This window comes from Phocoena sinus, chromosome 4 (assembly GCF_008692025.1).
Source record: "Phocoena sinus isolate mPhoSin1 chromosome 4, mPhoSin1.pri, whole genome shotgun sequence".
In the NCBI taxonomy this organism is placed as follows: domain Eukaryota; kingdom Metazoa; phylum Chordata; class Mammalia; order Artiodactyla; family Phocoenidae; genus Phocoena; species Phocoena sinus.
The window spans coordinates 129056654-129070384 of NC_045766.1; the positions used below are offsets into that span (position 1 = coordinate 129056654).

A 13731-nucleotide genomic window follows, 5' to 3' on the forward strand; every position below is an offset into this window, starting at 1 on the left:
AATTGCTTCGAGCAAGGCAGAAGCCAGATTACTAGGACTGAAGAGTAAGGTCAAATATACATTTACCAGGGTTCAGTTAATTATTGCTTTGTATGACTTCTGAAAAAAATAAATGTCCCAGAAGATGGTCGCTAACTAAGCCTGGAGATCTGAGTGAAATAATTCAGCAATCAAGAGACAAGAAACAAGGTGGTAGGAAATATGGTGGCCAGGACTTCAGTTTGGTTTGAAGTATTCAAGGTTCAGTGAAGTCAGTCAATGATTTCTTGTAAAGGTGACTTGTAGAAAATCTTGGCTTCACCTGATGTTTAAAATTTATTTGGAAGATGTTTTCAACTATAAAATAATGCTATCATAAATATTTTATACAGGTAGAAATTGGTTCTCTTCCCCGGATATATTTGCCTTTCATTTGTATCTGCTTAATGATAGTAAAATTTGACACCATGGATGTTATATAATACATTCAGTCATAAACACCCTCCCACATACATTGTTTTCTAGTTATATCTTTCTGCACTAGCTATCCCCTTACAGAAAACACACACACAAAAACCAAAACAAAACAGAAAAACAACTTAGGAATATATATCTTCATTGCTGCAAACAAACAAACAAAGAAAACTTAGGAATATATCTTCACTGCCACAATTTTTCCTATCATTTCAACTTCTATTAAAGATTAAATATATCACAATTTATAAAATTACCCAGAATATCAAAACCTATAATAAAGTAGGCTTTGGCCACTCAGGAGCAATCCAGAGAACTTTATTAAATTTCAAATTCAGAGCGCATATAATTTTCTCCATAAGATATAGACAAGACATAACAGAGTACTGCAAAATCAAGTCAAGATGTAGAAGGTTGGCAGTTCCTATGCAATACATATTGAGCTATTTCCTTTAACTTCTTACAAGAGTATCATGGTTTCTCATTCAAATTAATGTCTCGGTAAAATTTAATTAGCGAAGGCAACTCTAGTGCCTTCACTACTTAAATGGCAAATAAGGAATGTTATAAATCTGCTTTACATATTTTAAATGGCAATTTAACTTTTACACAATCCTTTCCTTGTTGATGCTATAATTCTTTTAAGCAGTGCCCATTATCTTTATGCAAATATTATTTTCTCCCATATATTAGAAATAGATATTTGGTGCCTAATTTAATAATACTAATATAAGGTAAATAAAATTTTCATTGAATGCTAGCATTATGATAAATTTTATTTACTGATAAATTATTTTCATCATCTTTTGAAATGACAAGTCATATCAGAAGAAACCAAGATGATATAAAATCAAAAGAGCTAATAAATTAACAATGTTAATATTTATTAACATTCCAAAAATGCATATAAAATTTTACTACCGCATCCACTGATAGACCTTGAACAATCCGCTGTTGTTCTTTTGGTTTGCACTAGGATGCAAAAGAAAAATCCCTGCGCTTTCTGTCTGTCTTTGTGGCAGCCCAGATTGAATAGGGGAATACATTTGCAGCCTAGAAACGTTAAGTATTTTCATATTGGAAAGGTGTTAATGGGGTCAAAAAAAAAAAAAAAAAAAAATTTTACTAGTATGTCTTTTTCCATCATCAGGTTGTATTACGGAAATAAAAAAATATCAGGTACCATGCAAGTATGAGTTTAAGATTTGTTCTTACCTGTCAGTGCAGATATATTAGCTATTGTCTCCTTTTCCTGTTGTATTGTATTCCAGTTTGAAAAGAGCCTGAATTAAGTTTAAACCTCATTAGTATTATTATGGCAACTATAATAATGATAAACCATAGCAATTAATCAGTATTTACAACAAAAATTCCACTGTACTACGTTACTTACATGATCTACTATATTTTGTTTTTAACAATAATTATTCCAGATCACTGGCCTGCTTGGAATATTGAATATCCGTGACCTTAAAATATTGTTAGTAATCAAAATTGTCCTAATAAATCATTGAGATTGGTCTTCCTTGTGATAATCAGACTTATCATGTATAACACTCATGGCAGAGGTTGTTAATAATTCACCCAAATCCACATTCTTACTCCTGGGCACATAACTAAATCATATTTCTTAGACTTCTTTGCAGTTAGGGGTATCCACAGGGTTAATTACTAGCTAGTGGAATGTCAAGCAAAAATGATATTAATCACTTCTGATCCTGGCCCATAAAACCTCCCACTAATACTCCTCCATGCTTTTTCTCCTCACTTGCAGGGTCCAAGATGACAACCAGGATGACTTAGGAAGCTGTCTGTTGAAGTTGGCAGAGTCTCAGTCAGCCTGGAACCCTGTGTGGAGGAAGGTTGTCCAGCCCTTCTAACACTGTTCTCTTTGCCCTTGGCATTATTACATGAGCAAGAGATACCTTTTTCTTCATTAAGCTACTATATATTTTCATCTCTTTATTCCAGTATTTAGCATTAGAATAAAAGTGGTGACCCTAAGATATACTTAGTGTTCAAATATATCCTAATAAGTCATTATCATTTTGTCTTCTTTAAGATATGAATTATCAAACATAACACAAACAAATATTTTTACATGAATGCTTGTAAAATAATAATATAGATGTTTTTTCTTAGAATTCTTGAAATGGCTTCTTTAATTTAGGGCTTCTCAAAACAGATGCAGGCTTATCACGCAAAATGAAAAAGAATTGGAAATTTACTTAGTTTTCACTAAATTATTTCCTTTTTGTGTGACTTGAGCTGAATATCTCTTGAGGTATAGCTGAGACATGCCTACATCTTGCCTTTGTCTTCAAGGCTCCGCGGATGTGAAGTGAGGTTGAGGCAAGAGTAGGGACCACTAATGGAATTGCTTCAGCTTATTCATGAGGGAGGAAAGTACTTCTTCAGTTTCCCCAAGCTGCATTCTGACAAAGATGAGTCTTAAATCATCTAGGATTTACCTCTTGCCGAGAACATAGTTAATGCCCCAGAGTTGACTTTAGACTTTCCCTCTGTCCCCTTCCCAAATATAAAGACACACCCAGAAACACACACACACAGACATGACACACCTAGCCTTAGCGTTTCTTTTCCACTCTCTTTGAGACCTGTGATACACCTGCATACATTCTTAGATCAATTCCAGTAATCAATCCACATTCATGTAACCCTTGTAGAATATTCACTTTAGAAGGACCATTGGAGACTTTCAATATTAACTTCTCACTTAAAGCATAAGGAAACAAATTCCCAACATGTTTCTGCTGAAACACAATAAAGACCCGAGTCTCATGTCTAATTCAATGCTCTTTCCAAGTCATTGTAAAATTTTCATACATTCCTGTCCTTAGAACCTAAGTATTTTTGAGTTTAGTAGTTAGTTAACCTGAATAAAGAAAATCAAGAGACTGCTGAATATTCCTAGAGATGGCTGGAAAGTGGAGTGAGCAAGACTGACCTACTTTAATGCAGAGATTCAAAATATAAACCTAACAGGAAAACACACACACACACACACACACACACACACACACACACACACACACACAACCTACCTTAAAACCCTAATTGCATAGAGTAATTCTCATCGTGTTTCTAACCGATTTATATCTTCAATACAGGGGTCAAGAAAAAAGCCACATGTATGAAAAGATGAGATCTGTATTTTATCCAAGTCCTTCTGGCAAGAAGTTCTTGCTTTTAATAACTCCACAACCTGAAACCATAGAAGGAGACAGGAACTTCTTCCCTTGTTTTTTTTTTTTTCCCCAAAAACTATCCACTAATCTTTTAATTAAAAGTGAATGATGGGGAAATGGCAAGTGAGCAGGAGAAGCTGAAGAACACAGCTTCCTTATATATTTGTTCAACCCTAATCAGTCTGCACATCTTTCAGAGAGATCTGTATTAATTACATGGAATCTAATCCATTCTACTAAAGCTGATGTTGTCAACCACTATGGTTGGCTCTAGTTCACAGTATTTGTAGACACAGGTTGATAAAATATATAACCTAGAAGAGAAACTTTTAGGAAGGTTGTACATGCTATAGGATGCTAATATTTTAGAGGATGGTTTTATGCAAATTTGACTTTAAGTAATAAAAGAACTCTGATTTTTCTGGAAGTCCCTGAATAGTGTATTTAATATTTCCTCTCAATTCAATAAGATACCTTTTGTTTTAGCCATAAAAGTATGATTTTGGTAATAATATATAGAAATATCCAGGTGTATATGATGCCAACAAGCATTTTTTATTTAAGCCAAGGAATTAAAGTAAAAATAATGCATATTCCCCTTTATAAAACAATAACAGAGAATGTGTAGTGAGTGCTTATTATGTATGAGGCACTGTGCTAAACATTTTTCATAAGTTATTGAAGTGATTCCATGTAATTATATAATGCAATTTTACTTTTGAGGACAAAAGCCTTCAAGAATGATAAGTAGCTCATCCACATTTAAATATCTCCTTTAAGTCGCTGATACTCACAATCCATGAATCCTACCATTATTCACTCTTTCACTTGAAATGCCCTCCTGCTTTCCTGTGTCCCCCAAATGATATTTCTAGGCATTAGATTTCATTCATTCATTCAACAAACATTATGTTTACACATACTTGGCACTCGTCTAGGTGCTTGATACATGGCAGTGAGCAAAATAAACATGGCCTTTGTCTTCATCAAGTTACACTTATTTCCTAACATTGAATCTTAATTCCCTTGCCTTGCTCTCCCTTTGTCATATACATCTGGCAAAATCCTCACCCTGGTTAAATCTAGCTCTGTGCCTACTTTCATACTTGTCACCCACAAGTAAAACCCAAAACCATGCCACGTGACTTCACTATTAATTGCTAAACAAGAATTTCAAGCAGGCTGTTATCTATCCCCACTAATACTACAGTTACCTTCTGTCTTGATTTTTTATTTCCCTAGATGATTTTCAATCTTTTTCCTACCTCTTCTCCCTACCTACCAGTATCTATCTCATCAAATGACTTGGTTCCTATGTTACAAAGAAAATAGTAAAGATCAGACGGGAACTGTACAAATTTCCACCATGAAAACCATCACTCTACCTGTATCTGTCCAAAAACTTGGCTTTCCTTCTTGCCACTGTGAACTATTTTTTTCTATGCTTCTATCCAAAGAAAACCTCTCTTCACTAGATTCCACTTATATTATTCTAGCATCTGCCCTCATTTTCTCATGCATCACAAACTTTTACCTTTTTTAAAAAAGAATTTCTATAAATATACAGCTGTATAAGCTCACAGCAAAAAAAAAAAAAAAAAATTGTCTTGATCCAAGATCCCCTTCCCTTTTCTCCCCCATTAATCTTCTTTTCTTTACCTTAAAGCTCCTCAAACTGTATTCTGCTCACAATTCTCTCCTTGACCTGGTCCTAAAATGCTCTCAACTCCATGGCTTTACCAGAAGATCCCCTACCAAGACCACCATTGACCCTGAGCTGCTAACTTCAGGCCAGTCCATGGTCCCCATCTTACTTGATCTCATAGCAGTGTCTGAATTAATTAACACTGTTTCTTTCTTGAAACATGTTTTACAGTTGATTCCTAGGATGCAATTTTCTTGATTCTTCTCCTACTCTCCATAGATTCTGCTCAGATTTCTTTGTTTGATCTTCTTTAGCTCTCTGGCCTCTGAATTCTGGGATGTCTAGAACTCAGTCCCTTGATACCTCCTCTTTAAAATACTCACTGTCCTACTGAAATCATCCAGTCTTATATCATCTATCTGCTGGTGGCTTCCCAAGTTATATTTCCAAGACGAAATATCTACTCCAGATATGTACTCTAAATATGTCTAAAAAACATCTCGTGTTCACATTCGGTCTTCCTCATGTCTCCCTCCCTCCAGGTGAAGCTTGAAGTCTTCCTCTCAGTTAATGGCAAACACTTTCTCCCACATGCTGTTGTGGAAAACTGAATGCTCATCCTTGATTTACGCTTTTCTCTCACAGGGCACATCTAATCCCCTCACCAACACCATCTGTTCCAAGCCATCATCACATTTTACCTGCATTATTGTAATACCGTCCTAATGGGCTACTCTGGTTTCACTTCCCCTCACATCATTTCTCAGCAAAAGAACCGAGACTATCATTTTTAAATGAAAGTTAGACCCTATCTTTCTTATGATATAAATTATTTTACTCAGAGTACAAGTTAAATCTGACAATGGCTGTGAGTCTATTTCTGTTTTGTAAAGAAGTTCTTTTGTATCTTTTAAGAAACAAACAGAGTTACAAAAGTGGGGGGAGCAGGGATAAATTAGGAGTTTGGAATTAACATATATACACTACTATATATAAAATAGATAAACAACAAGGACCTACTGCATAGCACAGGGAACTATACTCAATATTTTGTAATAACCTATAAGGAAAAAGAATTTGAAAAGCATATATATATATATATATATATATATATATATATATATATATATACTGTGTCTTCTGTCTAGAATGAGGGTCGGCAAATGACAGCCTATGGGAGAAATCTAGCATGTTTTGTCTTTTTGTATATACATTTTTATTTGAATTTGCACACACCATTCATTTCTGAATTTGGGGGTTCTTTTCCTGCTTACAATAGCAGAGTTCAGTGGTTCCAACAGAGAGACCTGTGTGGCTGCAAATAACATTTACTATCTGCTCCTTATGGAAAAAATTTGCCAACCCTTGTACTAGTATGCAAACTCCAAGAATGCAAGACTTTTCCTATTTAGTTCGCTGTTACAGCTCCACCATCTGTGCCTGAACCGTTGTATTTACTCATTAAATGCATAAGTAAATAAATGAATGAGTGAATCATTGTGTAGGTAGGCCAAAAAATGTCTCACAAAATATCCCATATCTTAATTCCTCAAACTTGTGAATTTTACCTTATATGGCAAAGAAAGAAAGGGAAGGAGGTAGGGAGAGAGGAAAGAAGGAAGGAAGGAAAGGAGGAAAAGAAAGAGAGAAAGAGATAAAAAATGTGTACCCAAAAAATGTGTACCCTATCAATATCAATTCTATGTAAATGCTCATAGATTAATGTCACTATGATAAAACTCACGGGGAGAAAAAGTAGTTTGACATTCCTTCACTAACCATTAACTCTTTTTTTTTTTTTTTATAAATCTATAGTTTTATTAAGACAAAAACTGACAGTGTTGGTATGAAGTTTAACATTTAAAAACAAAAGTTTTCACAGAAACCTAACACACGCCTAAAAAGATTTTACAACGGAGTTCTAGATGCAGGTCTAAATGATGTCAAGAACTGATGGATCTCATGATTCAAGACAGCATTTTGGGTTTTAGTTAATTCTTAGGATTAAAAAAATGTGTTTTGTTTTAAAGTGAACCACTGCCCCAGTATGAAAATTTAATCTCCTGAGACCAGGGCTTCAGAAATCATTCAACTCTTGAAGTGACTCAGTGAACTTGTGCTGTCAGTGACTGAACCCTGCCACCAATGGTTTCAAAGTTCAAAAAACAGAGGCTCCAAGAGTTTTCCACCCTAAGAGCACCGGCCCTTGTCTTTGCCTACTCTCCCATCTCCTATACCACCCTCTGCCCTTCCCCAAATACTTCAGAGCCAGTGGCTTGGATGGAGAAGCTGACATTTATAACTTCAAAATTGGAAAAGAAAGGGTCTTCTTGTCGATTTCAAGAATTAGCACCTCTAAGACAGAATGATCTGCCTGTGTATACACTCCAATAAGACTTTTCCTCAACCAGTTTCCATCCCCCAAATGGCAGCTTTGGTAACTTCTGAATTGGGAAGTTAAGAAGTTACCAAAGCTTAATGCTTTTTGGGAACAGCATTAAGCTCAGGCAGGCAACACCTTGGCTTCTAAGTTTCAGGCATTCACAGCTTTTAAACAGTCTCTCACAGTCCTCATTTAGGTTGCCAATGACAGTTTTTGAAAGGATGAAATATTCTGGACACAGAACCAAATCATCATTAGTTGTTCTTTCCTTTCTTTCACCATTTCCCCCCAACAGGCCCCAAATTTTAACAAAAATGATCCTAACCCATCTCCCTTCTTCCCCACCCCATCCCTCCCACCCCAAATAACACACCAGAAACAGCCAAAAACTACATACATGCTACGCTGTAAAAATGCAGAGTTAACACTATTGGGAAGAAGGCTGTGGGTTGTGGAGATGCTCTTTGAAGATCTGCAGTATCTTTTGCTCTCCCACATCGCATTCTGCAAGTTTTGTCCTTCATAGAAGGCCCTTTGCTTTTCTCAGCAAAGTTCAGAATGTGTTGCCTTGAAACACTGACCCTCCTTCCCCTCCACTGGGATGGGTGTGCAAACTATACATCATGGAGCGGCTTTAAAGCACTTGGGCTGCTGTAGGGCACAGAAACTATACTGGCTCTTCAAAGGACATCTTCTCAAGCCCCCTCTACGGTGTCAAGACAAGTAGAACTCCTTCTTTCCCCACCTGAAACCCACAGTCAGATGTGACAGGGGCTGGTACTCAGGAGAGTTAATTCTTGTCATCTTTTTTGTCGTCATCCTCTGAGGGGTAGGAATGCCACGTCAGCCTTTCCTCATAGAAGGATATGACAACCTGTGGGCACTTGACATTGGCTTCCTTGGCAGGGACCAGGTCAGCCTCATCAGAGTTTTTCCATTTCATCAGGAACATGAGTTCTCCACTGGAGTCTGTAGCTCCAATAATCCGCCCCGGTTCCAAACCCCGGGCAAAGCCTCGTGGCTTTTCTGACTCTTCTTTCTTCTTCTTTGGTTTGCTCTCCTCCCCCTTATCTTCCGAATCAGAATCAGCTTTGCGCTTGCCTCCCTCTGATTTATCTGTCTCGTGTGCTGTTTTCTGTGACTGCAGGAACTCAGCAATGAGGTCGGGGCAATCCAGGTTTTCTTCTGGCTCCCATGTGTTGTCCTCATCTGAGAACCCCTTCCACTTTAGAAGGTACTCCACTTTGCCCTTTACCACTCGACGGTCAAGAACTTTTCCCACCACATATTCTTCTTCTTCTAGCACCTCCTCCACTTCTTGTTTTGTTTTTTCCCCATAGTGCCCGCCAGCTTTCTGGTATAAAGGGTGACGCTGCTCAGAGCAGCGCCCACGAGCCCGAGAGAAATCGGTGCCGCGTTACTAGCGCGTCTTGTCGGGCTGGCCAGGGGAGTGGCGACCAGAAAAGCAACAAGCCGGTTGACCGTGGTTGAGCCCCTCACTGAAGCGGCGTACCGCAGGCCCCGGCCAACGGCCCTCCCCTCAGCCGAACCCCATTAACTCTTTAATGAGTATTTTATATTAGTTTCTTCACTTCATAGATTAAATTAGACATATTTTTGGAGATTATACTAGCACTTCACAAATTATTTGTTAAAACAGTCTGTTGTAAGATATTAGATATGAAAGCAAGAACTGCATCTGCTATTTTTAAACATATTTTAGTAATTTCCTGAACTTCATAGCTTTATGATCATAAATTATTGTCAAATAAACAAAATTAATTGCTCCTAAAAAGTAAGAAATGTGAATGTCCTCGGGGTGAAGTCTGAGCATGTGGAAAGGTTTTCTGCTTTAATAAAAGCACACTCAGGGTGAAAATTCTCTTCTTCTCCTTCAGACGGTGTGGTCATGATCATGTTTCCCTGCAGTGCCAGGAATTGCTGTGACCATTTTGGACATATGCAATTGCACTGGGCTGATAGGAGTGCAGCAAAGTGTGGAGGTGGAAAACACCCAGCACATGGATTGTACCACTGAGATGCTGAACCAACCCTGGAACCACCCTGCATCTGTACTTTGTATTCTCTAATATAATTAATGTCCACTTTGGGTTGTGTATTCAATAACTTGAAGCTGAAAACCTCTCAATTGAGGGGGTTATCACTATAATCATGCCATTAATGTTAATTGCTTCTGAGTAATTTATTCATTCAATGACAAAATGATATAGTAAAACTCGGAGTCATATTGAACAATGAACCAGGACCTAATTAAATCTACTTTAGGTTCCAGGGAAATAACATGGAAACTACGATATTAAATTGTCCATCAGCAGTGTGGGAATTTTTTTTCACATAAGGAATCAATTTGTGTTGCCATGATGCTGATTTCACTTGATGCCTCTATTGAGCACTGACTGTGCTCTCTAAATGATACACTGAAATGGACAAAGAGCAAAAGTCCCTGGTTGGCTTAGTCACTTTCATGCTGGTAGCAGAATAAAAAACTGGATTTCCTCTTTCATAAGATTCCTCTGAAAGTGGAAGACATCTTAAAATTTTGTCATACATTCAATGAAGTGGCATTGCCACCAAATTTAATATTAAATTAACAAGTTTTATAAATGATGGCATCTTTGAATACATGAAATACATGAGCCCCACCTCAGACCTACTAGACAATGTTGGCTCTATATCCACTAATCTAACAAATATAAAGAACTTGTTTGGAATTTTACAATAAGCAAATATCTAAACATTTCTAATGATTCTTTGAGTAAAGCTAAAACTAAACCTTTTGTACACTCTTCTTACCTTACAAGAATACATGGGTTCACATAGGAAAATTAAGGAGTCACAAAAGGATGATTTATTAATAAGTTGATGAGTTATCTTAAAGGGTATTTATTGTCTTTTGTTTACAGCACATAATAAAATTTCCAGAGAAATGAGGCATTGTTTTCTTCTGTTTTATGTTGTCTCCAGAACTCCTTCTATAAAGAAACCATTTAACCTTCTAGTTTAGGTACCATATAGTTTCTCTCATTATGAAATAGAAACGTTTTAAAATTTACAGTCTGAAACTGAAAATTCAGTCTCAGCTCCACAGCTTACTAGGTACTTAGCCATTCAGGTCTCCACTTTTGCATATGCTTGGGATAATCATGATAATGATGTCTACCCTAAAGAGTTAGTTTGGAGATCAAGTGATGAAAGATGTGTAAAGTTTTTGTAATTGTTTAAGTTCTGTAAACACATGTTTTTTAACATTCTTTAGTTTTTATGACTATTGCAATAACCATAACAGTAAAATAAATGTGGTGAGAGTTGATGTTTTTGTGTAGTGAGAAACTGAATAATCAAACTGTGTTCTGATAACAGCATAACAATGACCAAATTGGGAAAATAAAAACATTTATAAATTCACTTATGATCTTTATAAAATGAAGAGTTTTTTTCTGGTAAGAATGAAATGAATCAATACATGGATATTCTCAGTCTGAAGTTTCAAAAATAATTAGAAAAGGTCCCTGCCCTTAGAAGGATAATATAGTGAACAGACAGAAAGATAAACTAAGCTGTGAGTGGGGCATAAGGAATAAGGACAATGACTATAAGAATACAGAGAAAGAATGCCTCATCAGAAAAGGAAGTTTCCTGAAGAAACTTCAGGAAATGTTTCTATAGTTTTTCATGCATTGGGAAAAATGGAAGTCTTAAACTCAACTTTTATGTGCAGGCAGGTTGAATTTTGTCCTGTGGTAAGAATAAATTTCTATGGATTATGATATACAAAATTTCAAAAAAGTGAAGACAAGTCACAATCTATACCTCTTTTTTTCACCAGCACTATAAGCATTAGTAAACCCTCATATAGCTCCCCAAAGTTGTGTTCTGTTCATTAAAATGGACATGTTTATGTTCTTTAGTAATAATTCACAAGTACCTTTTTATTTATATTATTAAAATACTTAATTCACTTATTCACTCAAATATTTACTGAGCAAATACTATATGCCAGGCACTATCCAAGGAGAGGAAGATATGATGGTGAACAAGATAAACAATTGTTGCTCTCAAAGAGCTGTAGTTTAGTAAGGCAGGACTTCTCAAATTTTAATGCTCACTCAAATTACTGGGGAACATTTTTTTTAAATGTAAATTTTAATTCACTTATTTGGGCTGGGATCTAAGTCAATTTTCCAATAAGCTTCCAGGAGATGCTGATGCTACTGGTCCATGAATCCTACTGAGTAGAAAGGTATTCAAGCATACAGACAATAAAACAGCAATTATATTTTAGTGCATGGTGGGGAAATTGAATACACAGTGTTGACCTGGAGAGGTCAACAAGGCAGATGGAAAGAAAAACATGTTCTGGAAATAGATCTTTCCATGTAAATACATGTCATAAATAATAAAGATAGATCTCACATATATGTAGAAAAGTAGGCATATTCACTAAGTATGTTACAATAGCTGTATAAATATATCATCATTTAAAAACTTTTAACAAAACACATTCTTGATAGATTAGAGAACTAAGCATAATTAGAAATAATCAGAAACATAGAAAAATTATAAGTGAATACTCAACTAATCCAGAGATAGAAAAGAACCTTTGAGTTATTAAAAGAATTGGGGGAGTTCCCTAGTGGTCTAGTGGTTAGGACTGGTTCTTTCACTGTTGTAGCCCAGGTTCAGTCCCTGGTCTGGGAATGAGACCCCTGTAGGCCGCACAGCCAAAAAAAAAAAAAAAAAAAAAAAAAAAGGAAGGAATGGGGATAAATCAGAAAAGAAAAATACTCAATAATTTGACAATAAAATTTAAACATTTATGTACTTGAAACAAACAAACAAACAAACAAACAAATAAACAAAGAAAAGTCAAACCTCTGTTTCTTTCACAGGAAACCCAGTGAGTTGTGGAAGACAACCCTCGCTTCATAGAAACAGTTCCAACCAGACTGTGAATTAATTTATTAATTAATAAAGTTATTTATTTAGCAACCCTCTCCATTGCCAGTAGATTAATCTTTACAAAACCTTTACCTTCCTTTGATCCTCTATACACACTCAAATTCTGCAAAGACTATGCTTCCAGTACTAAACAGTCCAAACTATTTCACTGGCACTCCAGGCTCTTGACAGTTGAACCTAATTCCACCTACTTTTCCACTGTTATATTCTAATATTTCTTTTATGAACTCCTCACTCTAGCTTTTTAATGAACCTAATTTTTTTCTTCCATTGTGCCTTTACTATACTATCTTCCAAATTTATAATGCTCCACCCTCATCTCTGCCTCTCTAAACACAACAACCCATCCAAGTGCAACTCAAGTTCCACTTTTCTGCAGTGTTTGACCAAACCACTACACCAAAAATTTATCTTAGACTTCGTAGATATTTCACTGTACTTGATACCTGTGCTAACTTTAAGAAATTGAACAGAAATTGAACTTTAAGAAATTGAAACTGTTTATATTAAAAGTCCTATAGTCCAATGTGAACTTCAGTATTTAAGGACAGTGTCAAAATGCTTAGCATAGCACCTTGCATCTTTAAGCTCTAAATAAATAACCACTAAATTAATGCTTAGCCCTGTGGGTAGGATGCTTGCCAAACAGCTTTAAGTATTAAGAGCTTTGCTTCTGTCTTTTTCTAAACCATCTAAGAGCATTGCAGTCTTTATACAGGGTTGGTATATGCAAACAGATTTTTTCTCTAAAAACTAAGATGCTCCAATGAATTTCATTAATGTTCTATATTTCATAAAATTAAGTGTTGTTCATATCATGAAACAGTCTTTCTTCAGATAAAGAATTCCTGCATTTTTAACAAAACTTGAACTATTTTAAAATTTTGTCATATTCCAAAATATGCAGTAGGAAAACTTAACAATTGTATTGTAGAATATTAATCTAAAAATTAACAACTATTATTCTTTTTAATATATTATATTTTTGCCATTTGATTGTTTAAATTACCTTTTAGAAAATATTTTCACAATATTTACTCTATTTTTTGTATACATGGATT

At 35.7% G+C, this 13731-nt stretch overlaps 1 protein-coding gene and 1 non-coding gene across 2 annotated transcripts; one reads left to right on the forward strand and one right to left on the reverse strand.

Annotated features, from left to right (window-relative positions):
- Positions 1-1373: 1373 nt before the first annotated feature.
- LOC116753710 lies at positions 1374-1501 on the forward strand. Its single transcript, XR_004349812.1, has one exon. It is a non-coding gene; the product is annotated as a small nucleolar RNA SNORA31 (small nucleolar RNA).
- Positions 1502-8077: 6576 nt separating this feature from the next.
- On the reverse strand, positions 8078-10519 carry LOC116752704 (chromobox protein homolog 1-like). Its single transcript, XM_032629442.1, has 2 exons — positions 10505-10519; positions 8078-9044 (listed from the first exon to the last, which is right to left on the reverse strand). The coding sequence occupies exons 1-2, from the start codon at positions 10517-10519 to the stop codon at positions 8481-8483; spliced, it is 579 nt and encodes a 192-aa protein (XP_032485333.1). The 3' UTR covers positions 8078-8480.
- Between the last annotated feature and the right edge of the window lie 3212 nt (positions 10520-13731).